We start from the raw sequence: 25,093 nt of genomic DNA, 5'->3' as shown, positions 1-25,093 counted from the left end.
GGCCCGGGGGTGGGAGCCGGGAGGGGCGCGGGCCGGGCGGGGACCCGCAGCCCTGGGCAGGAGCCGGAGTCCGGCTCGGGGCCGCGCCCGCCGGGGAGGTGGCCGGGCTCCGTGCCTGCCCCTGGGCTGCCCCGCACCTGGTGCTGTGGGCGTACCGGGAGCGGTCCCGAAGCGGGTGGCAGCGCGGGCTGGTGTGGAGCATCGCTCTTCCTGGGCGCCGTACCCTCCGGAGCCTCGCAGTATTACTCCAGGAGCCGCCGTGTCGTTGGGCAGGTGCTGCACTGGAGGGCAGGGAGACGCATCTGTTGTGCCTGTGTCCTTTTTCCCCTTCTTTCCTTCTTTTTCCCCACTTATTTTTTCTTTCCTTACGCTTTTCCCCTCTGTCCCACTCCTTCCCCTCCTCTCTCCCCAACACCACCCCCCCGCCACTTTCCATCTCTCCTCTCCTTTTTTGTTCCACTTATGTCTTTTTTCTTCTTTCTTTCCCCTGTTCTTCTCATTACTATTTTCGCCTTCTTTCCCTGCTTTTTCCCTGTCACACCTTCTGTTTTCTCAGTGGTTTTTTGTTTCCCCGCTTTCTGTCTGCCTTCCGACCCTCCGTTCCCCCTTTCCCGCGGCAGTCCATGCGGAGAGCCCCGGGCAGGCTGTTGCCCTCCGGGCAGGGTGTTGCCTTGGTGGGAAATCTGCTGGCCATGACAAGGATTAGGGTTCATGATGCTCCTGAGGTGTTGCAGTCGTAGGTTGTGGTGCTTTCTCTCTCTTTAACCCAGTGTAACTGGGAAAACCCTGAAAAAAGTTCTTTTTGGTCAGAATTTTAAAAAAAAGGCTGTTTAGAAGGTTGTAAATAGTTTTTTTGTGGCCCAGGTTGGGTGAGAGGACTGAGAAAGAAGGCTGACAGGAGACTCAGTTGTGCTCTGGCACTTTGCCTTCTTTCAGCGTTACTGAAAGTGGACTTCTTTGTGGGAAAGAGGAGGAGTGGCAGCAGGAGGGAATTGCCATTTTGGAGTCTGCTATTTTAAATTTAATTTTTAATGGAATATGAGGTATTTGACCACAGAGTTGGCAAGAATGAGAGTCAGAAATGGTAGTGAGAGAAGAGGGGACAAATCTAGCTTTTCTGTCTTTCAACTTGAAAATCTTTGAAAAATAGTGCAGTATTTGTAGCTCTAGTTGGAGATCACTTAGATTTTGAAAGTAGGTGTTGGAGATCACCTGGATTTTGAAAGTAGGTGTATACACAAGAAAACGTTTTCTCTCCTCAGTGATTAACTGTTTTGCCTATAGTGTATACCAGTTACCAGCATGCCTTTCCTAAAAAATCTGAATTATCTGGGGTAATACTCACTTCCTGAGGCGAGAAGAGCCAAAAGTTGCTAAAAAAACCTGATGAATACCTTTGCCAAGTCTGCCTTTTTCCTAGCATAAACCAAATGCAAAGCAAACATACAAGCTAAAGACTTGCAGTCTATTTGCTGAAAATACTATGTTTACTGAGCAAAATCCTGCTCTCCAATTTTTTTCCACATTAGAAAACCCACTTCTAGTCTTATTAAAAGAGTTAATTTTGGTTTTTTTAATAATCCTTCTCAGTTTTGCTTTGGATTTTAACATAATTCAAAAGTTCTCCCTTTACACTAGTTCATAAGCTCCTGAAACTGGATAACACCTATCAACATAGAATTCTGTCTTAGAAAAGGCAAAAAAATGTAGTGCCACAGAAATGTATCCTACCCAGTAGTACAAGTAGAGTAACTTTCAGTGTTAGGTTTACTTCATAGCTCCAGAGACACCACTTTTTGCAATGTGCAGCATTATTATACATAGGATAATTTTGGTGCTGTTAGAGGAACTTAATAAAACGAACAGAAACCTCCTCTTGGAAAACTGTGGTAGAGTATCTCAGGAAGTTCACTGATGATTCTTTAGCTCACTGATGAACTGTAGGTATGCTTTAAAACGCTGGCTTCTCCATAGGGCTGAAGAAAATCTCAGAATATTTTCTGTGTTGTGCTTGAAGAGGGATTCAAGTACTCAAAAATTTGACAGCTTCTTACTTCCGCCTTCCTTCTGGTTTTATAGATAACTTTTCCTGCTAGTGTGTCCAGTTATGAAATACAGCATTGTCACAAGGCAGCAATGAGCAAAAATTTTTATGTGGGCATGAGGAGTGCAGCAACTGCTCTCTTCCAGGGGATTATAGGTCACAGTTTAGCATAATGTGAAAAAAGTAGGTGTTTTACCTTGAAATAGCCAACGTGTGCAAATTACCTTGAGGAACAGCGGGCATTCTACTGCATGTTAAATTGGCCAACATTAGTTTAAAGATTTCATTATTTTTTGTTTTGTGATTCCTACTTTCAGTGTTAGTAACCTTAAGGTAAAACCGATCTTTTTGTCCTTACTAAGAGTCACAGGCTTCTTGAGGTAGGAACTGGTCACTGAACTGGTCACTGCCATAACATCTTTACTCTCCTTAGTTGAAATATCTTACTGTTAGCTCTGTCTGAGGGGCCTCTAAGGACAGACAGGATTGGAAATAGTAATAAAGCTTTGAACTGTTCTGCAGAAGGTTTACGTGATACAGTAGTAGAAGAGAGTACTAGAAAGGCTAGTAAAACTGACTGCCTTTTCAATTTACAATCTACACAGAGTAGTAGTACAATCTACATGGCTAACATGTGAGTGTTACTCATTTTTTGAAACAGAAATATTTTAGAGTGTAAGATTCCTAACAATTGAATATAACATCTCCATGTAACCTGGAGGTTTGAATTTATTTTTGTATTTTTTAGCTCTGAAAAAACAGTTGTCCACTTTTAGCTACTCTCAGTATTTAACTTCCATGTAGTGGTGGATGTAGCAGTACTGGTCACTTGTGGAGTTTTGTCTAAAGCCATCTTCCAAGTTGACAAAGGACTATAAATGCATTTGGGTTTTTTTTTGCTGTAAAAAGGGAGTGTATTTTCCCTTTTTTACTGTTTTCTTGAGCACCTCTGAGGGAAAAGCATCTACTCCTACAGAGTGTTGTAGGAGTTGCAGACAACTGTGCCCATATGCATATGCATATGATTTTAGAATCATATTTAAGAGTCCCATAAAGGCTTATGATAAGCCAACTACGTGGGTTATGACCAGTTCTCATTTTCACTAAGACCTGAGACTCAACACTACCTAAGAGAACAAATACGAGTTCTTTGATTCATTTACAGGCATATCTACTTTCAAGATTGTGCTGCTTTGTGTTATGGAAAGCTGAGTAAATGACTTCTGTGTCTGGCAGATCTTTGCAGATGACGCGCAGGCTGTCTTTGTGTTTATGCATGTTTGTGTTTATACAAGCTGCTTACTGGTTTGAAAATCACTTCTTCCTCTGAATGAATGTTCTGCATAACTGAATCTGAATGGAACCATGGTAATTGTAGTAACTACAGGATGTGTGTGCTTTGAAGCATTCTGGATATGCCTTCATAAAATCTTAGGACTTCCCAGCAAATCCATCTTCATGGCCCCGCTGGCTGGAGAGCTCCCCAGTGGCCGTCTGGTTGGATCTGTTGTTGCACTCCTCCTGGCCCAAAGTGTGTGTGCCAGAGGTGGCAGTGGGGTTGCTCCTTCCCCAGCAGCACATCATGGTGCCCGAGCAGTGGCGCGGTGAGGCCGCAGAGGCTGTGCCGTGCCGATGGCCAGAGGCTGGTGTCCTGGCTGCTGGAGCAGCGCTGCCCTGCTGGCTGTGCACCCTCACAACCACCCTCATTTGTAGGACCAGCTGCTCCAGTCCAGCCTGTCTGCACAAAATCTCCACACCAGCTCTGGTCTCCCTCCAAGCTGTGGTATACTATTGTAAAAGTGTTTTGTTTGGTGGGGCTTTTTTTCTTTGTTTTGGAGATTTTGGGTGGTTTTTGTTTTGAAGACCTAGGTTTCTCATGGAATTTTGTGTTTGCTAGAAATCTAGCTGAAATTACCTTGGTTTTGTTTAGTCATACCATACGGTTTGTAGACGGTTTGTAGACAGCAATAAAGAAAATTTTGGCAGGCAAGAGGGAAGTGGGCAGCTAACTCAGCCTTTGTACTAACTTCCTCAACTACCAGCAACGGCTGTAACTTTCCCCTTTTAATGGTGACTGCTTCAGAAACACAGATTTTGACTTGAGGAGAAAGCAGAAAAAAAGGAAGCAGGTCAGGTATGTAAATTTGCAACTGAACTTCAGTTGACAGTGAAATGAAGGCTGCCATATAAAGCGTTTCCTCCACAGGCTTGCAACCTTCCTCCACCTCTCCCACAGTGCAAAGTGCTGCCTCTGATAAGGTAATTCTCTAGTGTGCGCACTAAGGCTGTGCACAGCTGAAGCTTTAGTGATGTTAAAAGCTTAACTGAATGTAGTCTGAAACTATATTAATGAGTGTTCTAGGATCAGTAAGTCTGTTAGGTGTGTTATTAGATAAAAGGCAGCAAATCTTAATGCTGTAAAGATCAGCTTTTGTGAATGGGATATGATCAGATTTTAGGACTCTGAAATTCTGAACATAAGCAAATAGTAACTTGTTGTTAAAATTGGTCTGAGGAAGCAGCATGCTAGTGAGAGAAATTTACCAGGGAAAAAATTCCTCATAAAGATAAGAGCCATGTTAATGTGTAAATGTTTGCAGATCTCTTGTTTTGGTATAATGAAAATGCCAGGTCTGATTATTCTGAGCTCTGAACAATAGAGGAATTGCACCCAGCTGGGTATACAAGGTCTTTCTGAATGGAATTCTTTATCTTACACTCAACTAAGTTTTATTCTAAAATGGGAGCAGGAAAGACTTCTTAGCAAGCTTTATTCTTGAAAATTTTAGAAGGTGAAGACTGCCATAGTCACTTCCAATTAAGACTTTCTCCCTCCATTTGAACAGTGACAGGTTGGTAATCTTCTTGAGTGTGTGATTTCTCAATGCTGGTGCTCCTATAAAAACTAAGAATAGGATAAAATAATAATGCCAACAGCCTAAAGAAAGGATTCCAATGTCTGTCAGCTAAAGTATCACAAATATAACTGTATTTGAAGTACACTAAGTTCTAGAAATGTCTTAATTTTTAAGTTTGTAGGCAGAATACAGTAATTGAAGGTTAAGCAGTATCACAGGCTTCATCCTATGAAACTATATACCCAATGGACACTATCATATAAATACTCTCCTTCCTCTGTTAATGTAATATGCAATGAATATTATTTTTGGAGGATTAGATTTACTAGTGAAAACAAGCAGGACATCAAGTACAAAAGTGTGATAAGTTACAAAGTGTGTTAAAACATGTTCTAAATTATGTTGTTTGGTTCAATGTCACATTGCAAATTGAAAGATAGAATTCTAGAATTCTCCTTTTAAATTTTTTTAAAATTCAAAGTGTAAGACCTCGTTGTAAAAATTTGCCTCTGTGTGCTTTCCACTGTAATTTCATGCTAGCTCACTGGGCTACTTTCCTTAAGTTTTAAGTTTTCTTCCAGTTTGACTTCACTGTAGATGAAAAATACAGTGTGAACAAATGTCTGCCTTCCTTAAAATAAATTAGAAATGCAGGATAAAATACTTACAATTGTAATTCTGAAAACAAGTACACTTCAGTGTAAATAAAATGTTTATATGATGCTCTTAAGTGACAAATTTATGTCTAGTTATGTCTATGTCTGCCTGCTCTTGGCTTGAAATACAAAATATTTGACTGTAGTACTTCTATAGTCAAATATATTTGACTATAATACTTCTCATGGCTGTGCTAGACACTTGTGCAGTATTCCACACCTTCCTCCCACCTGCTGCTTCCCCCAGTCAGTTTGCAGTGCCATGGGCAAAGTGGTGGACCCAGAATGCAGTGCATCACGGACAGCACTACTAAGGAAAACTCTGGGTGCCATGCCTCAATTTCTTAAATGCAGCTGTTCTGAGATCTGCAAGTAGCAGCTTAAGAGCCACAGTTTAGGAATTAAAACTTATAATTATACTGGAGCAGGTTAAAGAAAAGAGGGAGGAAAAGGAAATTCTTATGCTGAACAACCTATGGCAAAAGAGCAGTGGACACAATACTCACTTATTTTTGTTAAACAAAGTTTCTTATCAGTTTTTCTGAGTAGCTGTTATTTTTACAGCTATTCAAAACGTTTTTATGAGGCACTATCTTTTTTCTTGAAAGTAGTAAAAATGTAAGAAGCCTTGTATCTCTCAAATACTTTATGTTTCATAAAATTACAGAATCACTTTTTGGAGGACATTCTCTGTAAAGTGTGTGGGCTTTTGCAATTAGAGCCTGGTTTGAAATTCAAACCTGCACTAAATTATTAGGCAGTGAATTTGTGATTCACTCATCTGTGCAGCAGTGTAAGTTATTTGAGGATATCCTGTTCTTGACCAATTTACCTGCATGACATAGTACTTCTAAAAAAAATTTAAAAAGACACACAGTTCTGCGATACAGTTCTTGAGTGCAGTTTTCTCAGCAGCCAAAGCTGTATCTGCTGCACAACTGCAGTGATTCTGTTCACAGAGTATTGAAACAGAAAAAAAGGTGCTTAATGAGTAACAGAACTAACAAACAAAAATCATCTAGGGCTTGTGCAGTAAAGTAGAAAATAAAATTGGCTAGAAATCATGTTGCAATCCAGCATTGTAGCATACCTCCACATAAAAGTAATTGCTGAATATTAAAAACAATTGTGTTTAAATGATGGTAATGCAACACTGCTGTGCATTCAGATTAGTGCACTTGCAGTAACTTGATACAAATCAGCTTGAGATACAAGTCGCAAGTATTGCCTCTTACCTTAAAAACCTCTCTCAGCAATTCAGTAACAGTTTTTCTCACAACTCAAAACTGAGGTGCCCTGCCATAATAACTTTTTTTCCTCGCCCTTCTCATCAGCTCTTCCCTGGTGGTATTTATAAGCTCATATGAAGGATGTTGAAGAGACTGTCTTACATAAAGATCTTGAAAGGCTGCAGGGACTTCTTTGCCAGCGAGAACTAAAGCATGGCTGCCATCCAGGAAGTGAGTGGTAAGTCATAATGATAAAGAAATCTATGTCAACCCCGAAGTGGGTATTAAACATTTTTGTCAAACTCTAAAGCATGAATTAACAAGAAATATTTGCTTCTCAGTAGATTATCTGACTTCAGTTTTGTTTTAGAGGCAGCTGAATCAGCTCTGTTTTTTTACTGAACTTCAGTTTGTAGTGTTAGTAATGTGGAAATTTCATGAACACTGTATGCTTCTCCCAGTGTTTTTCTATTCAAAAAATTATTTGTTAATTTAAAATTTTCTATAGAATATCTTTGGCTGAACTATTCAGCTTTTTACTGTCACTAAATAAGAATGTAGTTATTAATCACTAATATGTTTAAGAAACCTTTTAGTCTAAGAATGACTATCATATTCTATTTTGTTTTAGGATTTTTCATTCTATTTCCCTGAAAAACTTGCCAAATTCCTGAGAAACAAGGGTTTTTTCTGAAGTTGTTGAAGCTTATATGAACAGAGAAGAGGAAATTTTTTTTTAGCCCTGGAAAGCTACCTGGTATTTGAAATGCTGAAGAGGAAATTACGGTTTTGCTACAACTCACGCTTCAGGCTTTTCTTGGGTCTAACTCTCATTTTAGTGGTAATTTCAGTTTTGAAAGTTAACCAGAAAGAAGACTTCCTAAATCGGAGGCATCTGGAGCTAACAAAAGAAGATCCTATTAGCAATGTTAACTGCACCAAGATAATTGAGGGTGATATAGAAGAAATACAAAAGGTACAGCTTGAGGCATTATCAGTGTCATTTAAGAAACGCCCCAGACTAACAACAGATGATTATATTAACATGACTGCAGACTGTGCCTCCTTCACCAAGACTAGGAAATACATTATGGAACCTCTCAGTAATGAGGAAGCAGAATTTCCAATTGCTTACTCAATAGTGGTTTATCACAAAATTGAGATGCTTGATAGACTTCTAAGATCAATCTATGCTCCACAGAATTTTTACTGCATTCATGTAGACAAAAAGTCTCCAGAATCCTTTTTTGCTGCTGTGAAGGGAATAGTCTCGTGTTTTGATAATGTCTTTATTTCCAGCCAGTTAGAGAGTGTGGTATATGCTTCATGGAGCAGAGTGCAGGCCGACATTAATTGCATGAAAGATCTCCACAGAAGAAGTTCAAACTGGAAATACCTAATAAACCTATGTGGTATGGACTTTCCTATAAAGACCAACAAGGAAATAGTAGAGAAATTAAAAGCTCTTAAGGGTGAAAACAGCTTGGAAACAGAAAAAATGCCTGTTTATAAAGAAGTAAGGTGGAAGAAACACCATGAGATTATTGATGGTAAAATAAAGAACACCGGCATAGACAAACAACTACCACCTCTCAGTACTCCAGTTTTTTCTGGCAGTGCCTATTTTGTAGTTAGCAGGAGTTTTGTAGAATATGTACTAGAAAACAGCAAAATACTTAAATTCATTGAGTGGGCGAAAGATACTTACAGCCCAGATGAGTACCTGTGGGCAACAATTCAAAGAATCCCTGAAGTCCCAGGCGCTTTTTCTTCCAGTGACAAGTACGACGTTTCTGACATGAATGCCCTGGCCAGGTTTGTCAAATGGCAATACTTTGAAGGTGATGTGTCCAAAGGTGCACCCTACCCACCATGCAGTGGAGTTCACATTCGCTCTGTCTGTGTTTTTGGAGTAGGAGACTTGAACTGGATGTTACGAAACCACCACTTATTTGCTAATAAGTTTGACACTGATGTCGACCCTTTTGCAGTGAAATGCTTGGAAGAGTATTTGCGGCACAAAGCTCTGTATCTGCAAAAGAACTGAAACGTCTGCTCCTCGTAGGAAACATAGGTACACATATTCTACTGCGACGTACTTTACAGCAATCGTGGTGGTGCTGATAATAAGTATAATAACTCTCACCATGTTGGTGTGGTGCTGCTCATGCCCTGCTTTGTCCATGGACAAGGGGGAGAAAACATGTCTTGAGTATGCCTTGTGGCACACTAAAGTTTGGAGTTTAGGTACAAAATCAGACAGCAGTTTTTGGAAAGTCATCTATTTGGAATATTTATTATCTAGAAGATATAATTAATGGACTTCCTTTGGCTAAACTCTTTTAAGGCATAGAAAATGCATGTTGTTCATGGTTAATCTCAATTTTTTTTCCCATGAATGTAATGCTAGCTGGAAGAGAAAGATGACGGGGTGGGGTACAAAGCAGCTGGACTGCACTTCATACTGAATACTAAAAGATCTCAGGTATATAATATTAGAAATTATCTAAAAGCTATGCAAAAGGGGATATGCAAAGCCAGCTGTTACCATTTTACTTTGATCTGTTTGCTGCAGTTCTGTTACATGTAATTCTTAATCCTCCTGAAAAATTTGTCTTCAGCATGGAGTATTAAAGAATTCAAATCTTTTGTATTCTTAAAGCACCCTGATATTGTGATATAAAGTTTATACACTAGTTTGTAATTACTTCTTCTCAGGGAAACTTCAGTTTTGTGCCTGATGAGATTTAGACTTGTAATTTTACATTTCTTACTGTATGGGGAGTTTTGCTTTTGTATCCAAAATTGCTGAAGTTTCTCAAAGAACTGCAGTAGTGGCTAAATATTACTGATGGAACTGCTGGTTTCTGCTTTCTGTCAAGCTCAACTTGCATTTCCAGATTATTTTAACACTAAGTATGAAAAAAATAAAATTATTTTTTTAAATGATATTGTCTCTTCCTACAATTGAAGTCCCCCCCTAAAAATACCACAAATAACTCCTAATGATGAAGGCCAAATATATTTTTGGTATGGTTTTCCATACGTGACTGAAGATAAGCCCTACCTTACCTACGTATGGTCATTTGTTCATGTGTCTGTGCTTGTTTAGGTTTAACTTGTTCATCTGATTTTAATTCCACTTATGCCATTGCTTAGTTTAGCTGCTACAGTGTGGCACAGAAGCTTGGGGTTGAAAGAAGAGGACACTGTGAGGGATAATATTATTTCCTTCTGTATCAATTCAGTTTTGTCATGCATACTGCCAGCTGTCTCTTTCCTGAAATGGCAGTGGACTTCATTACAAGTACTAGCAAATGGCAAAACAGACTTTTTTATTTGTGAGCTGTTGCTGTAACTGCAGCGTGTGTTTCTTACAAAGGCAGTTTATTCTGAAGTTTCTCCTACTTAGACATTAACATAAGGGACTGCTTGCTGTTGATCATGCAAACAGCTAGTGAAGCAAGAAGTTTAATCTGAAATGGAGCCTGTTTCTGCCAGTCTCTGCCTTCAGAACCACCTGAAAGCTGTTCAGGGAGTTTTCAGAAACTTTCACATTAACAGGTAATTAAAGCCTGTGAGCAAGGCAGTTGAGGGAAATACCCTGTCTTCCCCACCCTCTGACTTTTCTACAAGAATGCTCTTGTAGACAGTTGTGCTTTACCACCTTTGCACAAGTTACAACAAACTTCACTACATACAGTTCTGGGAATTTTGAAGAAGTCATTTTTAGCAGAAAGCAGTTTTTAAGAATTTGCACATAAAAACAATCTGCAAAAATATCTTCTATGGTACCAGAACTGCTAGTTCAAAAAGACTGAAAAAGTGATGGTAAATAATAAAATACTCTGTGCAGCAGATGGACTGCTGACTCAGTTGCTTGAAATCTACTTGTCAGAGCATTTTTACCCTGCCTCTTTCAGCCTGCTTTGTACTTAATCATTTGTGTAATACCCTGTGTACTTAATCATTTGTGTTTCTGTTTTTAATAGTACTAGTACTATAGGTAGCAAAGATTAGATGCTTCCAGTATTACTGTTTAGATGGAGTGAAGGGAGATCCTGTGCCTGCTCACTGTATCTTCTGTACAGAAGGCAAAGTAAGAGAGCATAGCTGTTTAGGATACATTTGCCTTAAGATAAGGAAGAATTTCTTCTGGGAAAAGTGAACTAAAAAGAAAACAAACCTCTAACACCGACTAGAGAACAGTCATCCTACTCTGGTAGAATTTAAATGCCGAAGTCACATATCCAGCTTACACCAGCCGTCACACCATGATCCTGTCATCCTGTGGGCAGCTAGGAGGGAAACTGGTTTGCATTCTGCCTACTGACTAACCCTTTTTTTTTTCTTTCTTTTTATTTTTTTTTTTCAGTCGTTTAAAGCTGGTTCAGTTTCTCAGTTCAGCTGACCACCATTACTGGGAAGCAATGAGTAGCCACTGAAATTGTGGCAGAAGTACCATGTATGCTAAATCCCCTAATATAATTTCTTTTTCATAGCAGAGCTTTCTAAAAGAGCTCAGTGCATTGAAGACACTGCTCTAGTTCAGTCCCCACTTAACACATAAGCATTTTGAGTGGCATTAATAATAATAACAACCACCATTTACTTGGTTTAGTTACTGTGGTAACAAAGTATCCCATAATACTAAGGATCTCCAGGCGGAAAGCCTTTAGGATCAAAGGGTGATTTGATCCCAGAAACCTAATACTTGTGCTTTTATCTTTTGCCTGCCTGAGGTTTGGTTTGACAAGGGAGCATGTGATTGGCTCTTGTTCCTTCCTACCGAGCACAAGAAAAAAATGACAGAAAACCTACAACACTGCAGTTATAATCAAGGTCACCAGTCAGAACACCATTACTTGGTGCATTTTCAAGTGGTCTGACAATTAAAAATTGACCTGGGTCATAACATGAATGCAATACAAGATAAAAATGAAAGAAGAAGTAATTGCTTCAATATACATGTACTATGCTGATCAGGAGGATTTAATCCCTCCAGATTCAGCACTGTTGCCAGCTCTGAATTGCTGCAGCAGTCATTAAAAGTAAGAAACATGATTTAATATTACTTCTGCTACAAGACTTCACTTTTTAAATTTGTCTTCTTTTTTTGAAAATGATAGTGGTGGTTTTCTTTTAGTCATGGAAAAACTAGAAGAGCTAATAATGTTGGGAGTACCTCTTCAGTCAATTTAAATAAGGAAAATCTTGTAATGTAAAATGGTTTCCAAATTCCAGCTAACAATACTATTCATCTATTCCAACTAACAGTACTATTCATGTTAGCTTAACATTTCAGTAATCTAGGTAAGTTTTCACAGTTTGCAAATTATCTTCTTTTCAATGGATCATTTTGGTGAATTTTAATGCCCTAGACTACAGTGTGATAAATTAACAGTAACCTGCTTTTGACAGACAACAGCATTCCAGGTGCCTTAACAGACATGAAAAGCAAAAATCTTTAGATGATGGTTTTTTATTTCAAATCAAGCCAGCAGACTTTTTAGAGATATACTTAGCTTTTAAGAATCTAACTAATCTGATCATTTAAGTTGTTTCAGGATGTTACTGTATCTTTCTGGAATATGTATCCTAATTCTTCTGTCTTATAGCTGAAATGAATCGGTTTTGCGTACATTCCTAGCATACAGATAACACTTTGGATATTTTTTCTTCTTGGTTCCCCCTTCCTCCCTCTTCCCCCCCCTTTTTTTTTCACCTGTCTTTTTTTTTTTACCCTCTTCCCTATTCCAGATCTGAGAGTTCTTCATACATATGTCTGTACTTGTATCATTGTCTGCCTTACTTGCCGTGCCTTAGGTACAGCATCTTCAAAGTGGGACATACTCTGCTCAGTGCCCTCATTTAAATACTGTACTTCTCAAACTGAGCTTTGCTGTTGGAGTCTTAAACATGGTTGCATTCTTATAGGATCTGCCAGTATTTGTTTTAGTTTGTCTGTTTTCTATATCTATAATAGAGCTTGACAAGAAAAAGTTAAGAAAACCAAATCCATGAAGTAAAACAGTATATTTAAAAATACATTGTTTTCTTCAAAAAACCTGATGCTTTTGAAATTTCCTAAGAAAATTATTAAGTTGTGTAAAAGATGAAAAAAATTCTGCTAAGAACATGTCAGGATGGGCCTTGAGCAGATGCCATCTTTTAAATCCATGTCACCTACTCCAAGACAGGATACTGGAACTCTTTCTGACAGATACAGATCTAGCTGTGTTTTTAAAAAAGTATTTCCTTTGGACTTGGAAATGTAGCCTTTTGGGAGATCTAGTCACATACAACTAATAGTGTTTTATTCTGTACCATGAAATCATATTAATCTTGCATAACTTTAAAAAAAAAAAAATCAGGAATATGACCCCCTTAATTCTCACAGTTAAAGTAGTAATATTTCAGGAATCTTTTAGCAGAAAATGTTTAATTACTAAAATCTTCTGTATCTTTGACGAAGTTAATCTATAATCAAAACCCTTTATCTCTCTTCCTTTCAGACAACTTGCCTTTGATACATGTGGGGATGGGGAGCAGAAATGGTCATAAAGCTTCAAAGTGTATTTTAGTAACTGGTGTGTGATAGTGAAAGTGAAAATTGTGGCTTAGCATCAACAGTTATGAGTGAGTCTTTAGTATATTTTGGCAAGAGCTGTGTGAATTGCGTTAGTGATGCTGGAAATAGAGAATCCCCAGTGTTGATGTGAAATCATGTTAGTGTGGAAAATGTACTGGAAGAGTGCACATGACAGGTCTGTAGATAATGCTCATATTCTCATTTAACAACAGACTGTTGTTAATTAAACATGTTGTTTTCACTAGACAGTTAAATCACCCCTTTGAACCATGAGATTATTAGGATGATTTTGTAATACCTCATCTACAAGCAGGAGTTGAAATGCTGTTGACCTTAATTTTGAGTCCAAGCCACCCTTTAAGCCTTTTCAAGTTCTGCAGAAATAGCAAACCTGTTTTTAACAACATACCAAGCAGTGATGTTACCCACCTGGCATGTCTTTGCTGGGCATGCAGAATAAGGAGGTGCTCTTAAGAATTAACATATGATAAGCCTTGTAAGCCTTGCATCCTGGCACATTCAATTCCTGTTGCTACAGGGGCCCCCAAGAGCAGAAGGGATTTGCTTTTACACCAGAGCAAACGCAGGTGAACCTAAATTGCGACAGTGAGACCAAAAGCATTTATTCTTTCTGCTGTGCCTGTAGCACTGAGCAGCTGCTGCCTGTGAGATATATAAATCCTCAGCAACGAGACAGCAATGAGAGAGCAATCAAAAAATAAATATCCAGACTACACAATTAATTTATATCTTCTTCAAGCACTTATAATAGAAGGCAAAATACAAGTACCACACATACTCTTCCCTCACTCTCTTCTTCCTCCCTCCCCACTAAATTTAATTCAAATAACTGCTATGCCAGGAAACCCTGCAAACAAAATATTTCACTGAGATAATGTCACTGCTCCCTAGGGCAACAGACCTTTGGAGAGCTCTTGTTCTCTTCAAATGACCAAAATCAGAAGGCCAAAGAGAAACTTCACTTTGTTTTCACAGCAATTACTCAAAGCATTTTCCTTTGCTGGTTTTTAAACATTTCTGGCTGCCTTAGTTACACAAGTAACTAAGGGCACAGAGAAGGAAGTCTGTTCCTCCAGTCTCACTATCTCCAGTCTCATGGGCTTTCTCCTTAATTAAAACACAAGACTTCTCCCACCCTTGCCTCCTTCAGAGTTTCCTACCTCCTTTTCTCCTTCTGCCATTATCTGTGAAGAGAGGGCACATGTGAAAGAAACACTAAGAGACCTTCTAAACATTACTTCAGCTGGCCAAGGTACAAAGTGAAGTTTCAGGGAAACTAGTTTCAGATTAATTAGATCTAGCATGTGAGGGGTGACTCTGTTTCTCAACTTGGTAGCTATTTTTTAGCTTAATTTTTTAGTAAATTCAGCATCTCATACCCTCTTAGGAATAATTGCTTTTGCATGTCTGCCTTTTATTTGGCAAACTACATTCTGCTAGGGTTGTATTTTTGAAGTCACATTGCTTTTACCTGTTAATGTATCCAAATCTGCAGTCAATAGAGAGGACCTGTGAAGGCTGAATTTTCACTAGTAGCCTGAAGAATCTTCAGAAAATTCTAAATCTGCCAGACTGGCAGTGCAGCCATGTAATTCATGTACTTCAGTTAATTTGGATGAAATTATGAGAACACAAACCTATTTCCATCGACTGAGCATCTTTCTAACATTAAAACAGTCACAGCAATTTTTAAATGTGGGAAAATCCTCCACAAGGCTACTTTCACAATCCTAAGATGAATGACACAGACTGGAACAGTCTCTCTAAAAATTGGAAATATGCTAAGAGCAGAAAACAGAAAAGAAAGTGACAGAGCAGAACAGAATGACGAAATATCAGAACACTTCACACAGCTCTTTCCAAGATGCTACAGTCACCAGTTGCTTTACAGCCTGTGGATGTTAAAAAGCATGTTTGAACCAGCTGCTTGAGGGAGGGCAGTGATTTAGTGACAGATTATGAGGTATTTGGCTTTCAAGTGAGCTGTCAACCTATCCGTGCCTGCAAGCACAGCTGGTCTGCACCCAAGGGTGCTGAGGATGCTGTCTGGTATCCTCAAAAGGCTGTTCCCCTTCAGCTTTGAAGAAGAATAGAAACTGAAGAAGGCCCCAGATGGCCTAGGTAAAACAGACTTTCTACCCATCTAAAGAAAGGGCAAATGGAACAATGAGGAACTGCAGGCTGATTGTCTCATTTTCAGCTTCTGGGGAAAGCATCTCTGAAGCAACAACCCTTAGGCAAGTACAAGCAGACAAGGCAGAAGATGGAGACTGACTAAGTGATGCCTGACCTGATGATCATCTATGACAAAGTGATTGGGTTTGTGGATGAGGCAAGAGCTGATGCTGCCCTGGTTGTACACGAGTAAGACTTCAGCAGACACTGTGAGGAAAAGCAAGCTGGACGGGAGGAGGGCAGCTTCAAGGTCTCTGCTCTGCCTACAGGGAGGTTACAGGGGGCTAGGATTTTTTTACAATAGTTGCCACAAGTAGAAACAGAGTTTTCAGCTAGAGAAAGCAGGCCTTAGGAATTTCCATAGCATGGTAACTAAACAGTGGGACAAGCTACCTGGAGAGGCTGTACCACCTCTGTCTTTCATGGACTTCAAATCCCAGTGAGACAAAGCCCTCAGCAACCATGTCTGACCCCACAGCTAAGCCTGTTTTGGGTAGGGGATTGAGTTTGGAGATCTGCTGCACTCCACATCATTCCATATAACTGTTTTCCTATATTCTTACAAAACCACTCCAGAGAAGTAAGAGCCAAAGAAAAATATTTCCTATTACTTATGAATCAAATGTTTTAAATAATATGTAATACCAGAGGTTTGCTGTAACTCATTTTCCCATGTTGCATGTATCCACTTTGTCACCCCACAAGTACCAGTCCCCACAAAGTCCCAGCATATTGGTTTTCACCAGTTGTCTTATTTTTAACTCAGTATTCCTTTCACAAGAATACTGCCATATCTGTCTGGGATTAAATTGTGTCAAATGATTGCTTACATGAATGACAGTTTCACTCTGAGAGGCCCAGGATGCTTGCTGCACGTAATGTGATGGTATCTCCCCATTACTCACACTGTCACATTTCAGAGGCTCACATAGCCCAGATGAAGCTGGGAATAATAGGGGTTTTTTTGGTGAATGAAAACACATAGAACTTTCTGGTTCTGTTCTAACCACCATCTGGCTTTGCTCACACCACCAAATGAAGTAATGAACTAATCCATTTGTGAGATACAACAATGGGATTATAGGAAATATTTCCTCATTCTTTCTTGGAGCGCAGTTAGAAGGAAAATGAGTCTGCACTTGTACAAATCTCACTTTGGACACAAAGAAGAATCTGCAGGAGCAAGTAGATTTTCTATATATGTCTCTAAGAAGGTATTTGGCTTTTGGCTACTTAAAAATTGTTTAGTAGCTATAATGATGAAGTTGCTACTTCATCAAAGTAGCTGTGATAATGAACTGTAGGAAAGCAGTTCTGTTTTGTGTAATTATTTTCATGTGTACTCCATCTTGCCCCAGAAAGTCTGTATGTCTGGACTTGTACGGTACTTTTATGAACAACTGAAAGAAAGACTAGTTTCTTGCTTGATTGTGTAGCTTGCCATCTCTTTGGACAGAAGCTGTATGTAAGATATGTAAAATAGTTTAGACTGAGAAACCACATCATAGAGACCTGATGGGAATTTACTATCTGATACATAGTGGAACAATCCTAAGGAAAATCTTGTCTTAAAGTTTGTACATCAGAATATATCAGTGGTGGTATTATTATTTATAGAAAGGCATTGGGGTTATAGTAGTATAAATGGCTTTTGGCAGAAGGCAGTATTTGGTTAATGTTTGTTAAGTGCTACTCTCTTTAACTGCTGGGTAAAAAAAGGAAAAATAACTCTACCAAAATTATTTCGGTTTCTGCTGAGTGCTCTGTGTCATTTGTTGGCAAAGGTAATGGAAGGAAAAATATCCCTAATAAGCAACAAAAAGTGACCATGAAATGGTTTTTTAACATTAACAGCATTGGCTCATATTTTCTTTCCCATATTTGCTACTGCCAAAACTGTAGGAAAGGACTATGATACAATTAATATTTCATGCTGCTAGCCTAGGACCATTCTTAAAAAGAAATGAAAGCACCTAATGTGGTACACTGAATAGTTATGCTCAAAATTACATCCACGCCCCACCACACCTCAAATTAGAGGCATCTTGTTTCCATCACCATCTTATCTTTGATCCTTCACATGTGCTTTTACACATCTCCCATCTGGCTCAGACCATACTGTACAGTCCAGCAACTGATTAGTTTTAAAGCCTGCACAAAGACATATGCTGTAAGCACACTCAGAAGGCTTTCCTTTTCTTCCCCTCCCTGTGTGAGAACAGGGCAATAATTATTTTGAAAGAATGAGAAATACATGTCACTGTCTATGCAAGAATTTGATCTCTTCCCTGAAGAAGTCAGCAGTTCTGTAATTCCGAGTGGGTTAAAGACAAACCCTTCTCCATACTCTCCGCTGCAGTTGGTAATTTCCTGTGCTGGCCGTTCATGAGGTTTACGTAGCTTTGTGCTAATCTCAGATAGGGAATCAGGCACATAATGCCAACATCCCTTTGGGAAAACATTTTAAATGCAGCCCACTGTGTACATCTTCACTGATGTTTGCAGATCTTTGTGCAGATACTGCATGCTATTTACACTTTGTAACTGCTAAGGAGGAAGTGTCACTGTGCTTGTCTGACACATTCCTTTTATCTTTCTCTGAGGTTGTGGTACAAACCAATCAATACCAGAGGCCCACTGCTAAGCTGGAAGAGTGGCTCAGAGTGATGGCAAGTCTCAAGAACTGACATCTGAAGAATGCCAGGCAGGAGAGGTCAGGAAAACACAACAAAGCAATGCAAGTTACAGGAGCCTGGACCCTGCATAGTTTCAGAAAGGAAAGTTTATCAACCTCAAAAGGCTTACGCAAATAAACCTCAGCTGGAGAAAAAAAACAACCTTTACTACCCTGCCTTTTTAACATCTCTAGTTACCAGACAGAAGATTCTCTATCTTTATTTTTTAAATGGCAAAATAAAAATGGTAGAATAGATTTTCAGACTTGGTGTTAAATTAAAATCTGCAAAAAAAGGATTAGGCTGTTGGATAAAACACTCTCAAATAACACTTAAGTATATGTCAAGAGGCCCTTGGCATTTTTCCTCACAGAATTTATTCCAGTGCTGCAGTTCAATATGCACATCCTGGTTTCAGAGCTGCTTAGTCCACATTATCACATTATTTCTGCCATAAGGGAGTCCAGCTGCTGGGCAGATTTGGGACTCCTCTGCAATCTAATTCCTGTGGCTCTACAGTGTATATTATGAAGGTTCACACAGTACATTTTTTACAGCAGAGGCTTGCAAAACACAGTGACTTCTAGGGAAATTGAAATTATCTACATTAACTTAGAGACCAAAAATGTCTTAAAAATAAGCTGTGAAAAGCAGAACAAGTGATGAGACTCTGCTTAGCACAAGCACTTGCTTTTTTCCACATAACACGGAGATGGTAAGAAGGGACAGAAGATTCAGTGTTAGATGTGAAGTAGAGAAGTGGCTAGGGAAGCCCATGAAAACCTCGGAAACACAATAGTATAGAAAAGAAAATGGCACAGACTCATTCACTTTTTCTGGAATCCTGGCAGTGGACACACACTGAGTGGACACATAGTGAGGGGAAAAAGATGAAAAAAAATCCTCAATATGACTTTTTACTGGAGTTAAATATTAACTTGTCCAGAGGAAGTAAAAGGCAGCAAAATAGCACAGGGTTATTGATTTCAGTGTAACTTTATCCAAGTGCCCTACTGTGGCTGGTGTAATGTAAACAAATGGGAAGACAACCACTTCCTCCAAAGAAACTACATCCAAAGAATCACAGGGCACTGCACTAAAAGGCAAGGGAGATGAAGAACATATTTTGTTATACTGAGAAAAACAGAATGAGAAAATAATGTATAATAAAATCATAAATAGACTGGAACTAGAAAAATAGAAAAAAAACCAACAATCCCAAAACAGGAAAACAGGAAGGCTGACAAAAGGAGGAATAGAAAAGACTAGTAAGAGGTAATGATAGTAAAATGGCAGGATATGGTGGAAGAAACTGTTCCAATGAAGTTTTGACATTTTAAGAAGTAGTCCATTCTGTCTCTACCCATCCTGTCCACCTTAGCATTACAAATGGTGGTGAAGCATTATAAATGACTTGATATTGTACTTGGGGGAAACTGTAAGTTTTGACTGGGAGACTAGTGCACATGTAGGAGGCAGTGACTCACACCACCGCTCTGCTGAGCAGGTGCTGCATGCCAGGCTGGTGGTCAGGCTGTGCTGAGCCACACTGTGCCATGTCACACCGTGCCACACACCTTCCTCCACCACAGCTGCTGGAGAGCCTGTGGGCAGCTCCCACTCAGCACTGTTGGTAAAGCCCTGTGTTTTAACAGGGCACAAGAAATTCTGTGGGGAATGCCTTTCTTTTTTGACAGTAGAAATTATGAATAAGTTGATTTCTTGTTAGGAAATCCTACAACAGCTTGAATGACTGTCAGGGGTGACTTGCTTGCTCTCTCTGTCATAAATAGGGTCAGTGGAGTGTCTTGCTAAGAAGTGCCATTTTGAATGATAAGTGAATGATCTGAGTGTTTTTTCTTATGGGGGATGGCAACAGACCCGCACCTCCAAGGCAAAACCTGAAGCTCTAAATGAAAATCACTCTAAGGAACTAAAATCAGCACATAGTTAAAAAATTAAAATATAATAAAGCTACAATCTTTCCACTAACCTCCCCAAAACAACTAACAAAATCTCCTCTCACCTGCAAAGTAGTATGTATGCATTCAGTATAAATTACATCAGGCAGTGTAAAAAGATTTGGCAGTAAATTGAAATAAAATCTTTTTACAGGCACCAGGGGCTTCTCCTCCCTGGAAAGTTGAATTTCTAGCTTACCTAAAACGGAACAACTGTTTCGGAAAATCTTTCCTTATGGAAAATTAATTCAATGTAATAATGCTTTTGTACTTTTTAGAATCTAATTCTGAAACAAGCTCATCCACACTGACTTCTACTAAACAAACAAGTCTGAGATAGCTTCACAAACAGATTAGTGCAGATCAGGATGCTCATTTCTATCTGAAAGCTGAAAGAACAGGAAGCCTCACACATCAATCATCTTAAACAATGACATATCTCTTGCACATAGTCATATCCTAGTGTTTTCTCACAAATCATCCATTATCTTGTCTAACCCATAACAGGAAGTCCTCTGGTAGTTACACAGCACTCACCTGGTCTGCTCTTTGGGCCTAAAAGTAAAATAAATTGAATTTTTGGATTTACTACTACCAGACAGCTAAGAATGCTTTTCTTCATTTGGGAGAACATGCCCTGTTTACTAAAGCAATTTATGAGATACTGTAATCCAGCCTTTTTTTCATGAGACATACAGTCACTATAACTAGTATTAGAATAGATTCCAGATACTTCACATGCAATAAATGGAGATCAAACTACATTATGCTTATACTGCAAGAAAACATTTTTATCCTCTGTAACCTCTGCGCAGGGGTGATTTCAAGGTCACCCCAAGGTTAAGGTACAAGATTACAATGTACAAACTTAACGTACAAGTTAATGTACAAGAATACAAAACCAGCCCTAGCAAAGACTTGAATCAGTGCAAGAGATCTCAAAATCCCTTCCTATTCCATATAGATGTGGAAATGCACTGTCACAGCAAAGCAGGACTGAGGGAGAGTCATGGAGATGGGCAACACTGCCCAAGCCTTCCTGCTACTGCCAGCTCTGCAGATTTAGCCTCCAGCTTTGGGTGAGGCAGCTGCTTCCCAGCACAATGGTCTCCCGGGGCTGCAGACAAGTTCGATGGTGGCCAGTCAGGCACAGTGAGCACTGCAGAAACACACAGTGGCCTTGTCCTGGGGGATGGAGAGTGAACAGGGGACATCCTGCAACTCGAATGAGGCAGGAGTGCCCCAGGCTGGGGAACGATGTGCTTTGTATTTTTTCTGCATTGATGATGAGTTACTCTTGGTGTGACAGTCAAGATTGATTTCAGCTATCTCCACTCAAAAATACACATACCTTGTTCGATTTAAAAATCAGAGAGTTCTAGATATCTTAACAAATAATTTAAATGTTAAAATACTTTTTATTCAACAGAAATGGAAAAGGATGAGAGTAGAAGTGGGTTACAGCTATCTACTTGTGGCAAGCCAAACAACCAAACATATTTAAATTTGTATATGACAGTGTTATCTTTTCTCTGCTAGGCTGCTAATCATTAGCAGTAGCATTGCCACAAGGATTGCACAGTTGTCTATTCTTGTAACCACAAGCAAAAAAATACTAAAAGCCACTGAACATTTCTTTAGAGAAGGTGACTGACTGACCTCAACAGAGCCAAATAAGATTTGTCTTATTTACCAGAAGATTTTCAAACAGAAGCCTTTTAGCTAACAGCAACAAGCTGTCCTCATCTCACTATTCTTTCACCACTAAAATTTTCTCAAGATCCTGCATTTTATCTTTATCCCAATTCTTCCAGCATCATGTAGCATCACATGTGGACATGTGCATTTTTTGCAATATCAGACTTTTATAAAACTTAAAAATTAGGCATTTAAAAAATAGATTAGTACATTATTTTCATCACATACTTAAAAAAATTAATGCAGTCTTATGCCTTCATCCAGGGTAGACCTGCATAGCAATCCATATGTTTAGTTAGACACATACCTGTGCAAACACATACAGAAATTAAAGAACAGGCACAATGCCTTGGCAACAAAGAGAGGTTTCATTGCATTGTACAATGCATAATGTTTTGAATGCCAGGGATGGTGACACTATTGGTTAAGAAATCCCCAAAAGAACAAAATAACAGGAAGAAGATAAAACCTTTCCCCAGTGCACACTGCACTGTTTTTTATTTCACATGCATAATTTGATTTCACATACAAGACTGACAAAAGAGTGCTGTGTGCCTAAGTTTCCCACACACACTTTCCAGGTTAGAAGACATATGAATTTGAATGCTCAGATCCTGGAAAGGACATTTGTAGGTGAATATGTGTTCACAGAGCAGACATTCAAGCTTGCATCATAAGGAAGCCAAGCTGTGATGCAAAAGAAAATCTCCTTTAGCCCCATCCACTGGGACTTACTTGTCTCACCTGTATCTGGATCCTCACTCAAGCAACAGATAAGTATTGAGCAGCTCAAAATCAGGTAGTTTTGGGTAGCAACTGAGTAGTGGGTAGTATTTTTGAGGCCAGGTTGTAGAAGCAAACAGATGGCAGTTAAGCAATCATCCAACAACAAGGTGTCTGAATCTTGCTTTACCTATGTGCAATATTTAGTGGCTCTAATTTAAGGCTAAACTGACAGTCCTCAGAGGAAATACAATCCCAAACCCACAAACATGCCAAGCCCTTTGCACCTATCTTACTTTGAATCAGTAAGTATCTTCTAGTTCAAACATGTTTTCCTTTCACATTTCTTCAGTCATCTGTTTATTAGCCTTGTCCTGGACAAAGGAACAAGCTGTCTGGAACAAACTGGTCTCGGACACCATCTCATCTGTCACCTCATCTGGACGCTGAGGCCACCTGTAATATATTTTTGGCTTCAAAAGTCACATTACTTGGCTGTAATGTGGTGCACATGAGGACTTTAGGCTAGCCTAGATGCTACGGGTAATTTTAACTCCATTTGCTTTAACTGGTCTTAAGCTTTGCATCTTTGTCATTACATACTAGCAGCCTCAGAGAACACTATGTAGCTTAATTTCATTCTTCACACAGTTGAGCATTTGCTTATTTCCAGCTCCCTTTCTCTCCCCATCTGGAAATAAATGATGGGAAGTCCTGTCAGCAGTTGCAATACCTTTGGGAAGTTTGATGCCTATAATTTGTGTCATGTATATTACCCACTTGTAATTTGTTATGATGACTGATGACTTCTTCAAAGACCTTCTAGGCTCAACTACTTGCACTCTAGCACTCTAGCACTCACAGCAACAGGCTGAACAGAATACGGATTCATCCTGTCTCCTGTGCAAGTATATAAAATAATCCAAATCCTATTTATAAATCCAGGGTAAAGAAAGATACTTGCAGATGTTTTCTACAGGGAATAAGATCAATAACTTGACTAACTCCATCTGGGTAGCAGTAGTTCGTATTCATCAGGCTTTGTTCCATGCATAAACTGAAAGAATTACTGTGCTAGTTTTGGTTGGGGTAGAGTTAGTTTTCTTCCCAGTGGCTGATATGGGGCTGTGTTTTGGATTTGTGCTGAACATGGGGTTGATAAAACAGAGATGTTTCTGTTATTGCTGAGCAAGGCTTACCCACAGCCAAGGCCTTTTCTGCTTTTTGTGCTCCCTGCTGGTGAGGAAGTTGGGGGTGCCTGGCAGGCTGGGAGGAGACACAGCAGGACAGGTGACCCAAACTGACCAAAGGGATATTTCAGATGATATAGCATCATGTTCAGCATATAAAGTGGGGGAAGGAAAGTGGAACGGGGGTATATTGGGACTGATGGCATTTGTCCTCCCAAGTCATATGTGATGGGGCCCTACTCTCCTGGGGATGGCTGAACACCTGTCTGCCCATGGGTAGGGCTGAATGAATTATTTTGCTTTACCTGTCTGTGTGACTTTTGCTTTCCCTGTTAAACTCTTTTTATCTCAACAAATGAATTCTCTAGCTTTTACTCTTCTGATTCTCTCCCCAGTGCTGCTGGTGGGGGAATGAGCAACTGTGGAGCTCGGCTGTTGACTGGGGTTAAACCATGACAATTACTCACACAGCAAAAGAAAAAGACAAAAATAGACCCAAGAGAAGACAGAACTTAACATGCCAGAAAATAAGTATTAATATTAAAGAATTACGTATATTAAAAAAAAATTCAAGGGCAACCATGAAAAAAGGTCATGTACTGGTAGGGTAAGAAGTAATGGCTTTAAACTGAAAGAGGGTTGATACAGTTCAGGTACTAGGAAAAAAATTCATCACTATCAGGGTGGTCAGGCACAGGAATAAGTTGCCCAGAGAAGTTGTGGATGCCCCACCCCTGAAAGTGTTCAAGACCAGGTTAGATACACTGAACAACCTGGTCTATGTCCCTGTGGGTAGGAAGGAGATGATATTTAAGGTCCCTTATAATCCAAATCATTCTGTGATTCTATGATATGTGGACATTTGTGAACTGAGCCAAATCTGAGGTAAGTAATTCTTGCTTTGTTTTTAGTTTTTCCATGACTTTGCATCTGGAATATCGCCATCAGTAGATCAGGACAATTTCTTTATCATATGAAAAAGGTCTTCATAAAGCACTGATCAAAAAGAGCTTTATATTGCAAAATGTTGTTCACTTCCCATCAAGTTTTCCATGAAGCATCTGACTTTTATCTAGCACTTTAAAAGATTTATCCCAGATCTGTCTCTACTGGTATCAATCCCATGCTATTTTCTTTTCATTGTGGTTTTTTTTTCATTGTGGTTTCATTGTAAATAAAACCTACCTCTGTAGCAGTACTTCCTGTTGTACTTCCTGATGTACAACTACAGTGCTGATTTCCCCATATGGAGAAAGGGACCTGTCCTGCAT

The 25,093-nt window shown here is 39.3% G+C and overlaps 1 protein-coding gene across 5 annotated transcripts in view; it reads left to right on the top strand.

The window, feature by feature from the left end:
• Positions 1–9,837, top strand: part of GCNT1 (glucosaminyl (N-acetyl) transferase 1) — a 10,346-nt gene extending 509 nt beyond the window's left edge. For 2 of the 5 annotated variants that reach the window (XM_039729990.1, XM_039729988.1), the window contains exons 2-3: positions 6,893–7,025; positions 7,419–9,837. In XM_039729990.1, coding sequence (XP_039585924.1) covers positions 7,554–8,834 — 1,281 coding nt within the window. In that variant the 5' untranslated portion in view covers positions 6,893–7,025; positions 7,419–7,553 and the 3' untranslated portion in view covers positions 8,835–9,837. Of the gene's footprint in view, positions 1–46; positions 274–587; positions 4,897–6,892; positions 7,026–7,418 lie in introns of those variants that run through there. The other 3 variants (XM_039729989.1, XM_039729986.1, XM_039729987.1) reach the window with 3 other exon arrangements.
• The last annotated feature ends 15,256 nt before the right edge of the window (positions 9,838–25,093 follow it).

The sequence above is a fragment of the Passer montanus genome, unplaced genomic scaffold, assembly GCF_014805655.1.
Source record: "Passer montanus isolate IOZ18808 unplaced genomic scaffold, ASM1480565v1 scaffold7, whole genome shotgun sequence".
NCBI lineage: Eukaryota > Metazoa > Chordata > Aves > Passeriformes > Passeridae > Passer > Passer montanus.
Note: the sequence above shows the minus strand (reverse complement) of the source record. Positions and strands in the feature narration are given on the sequence as shown.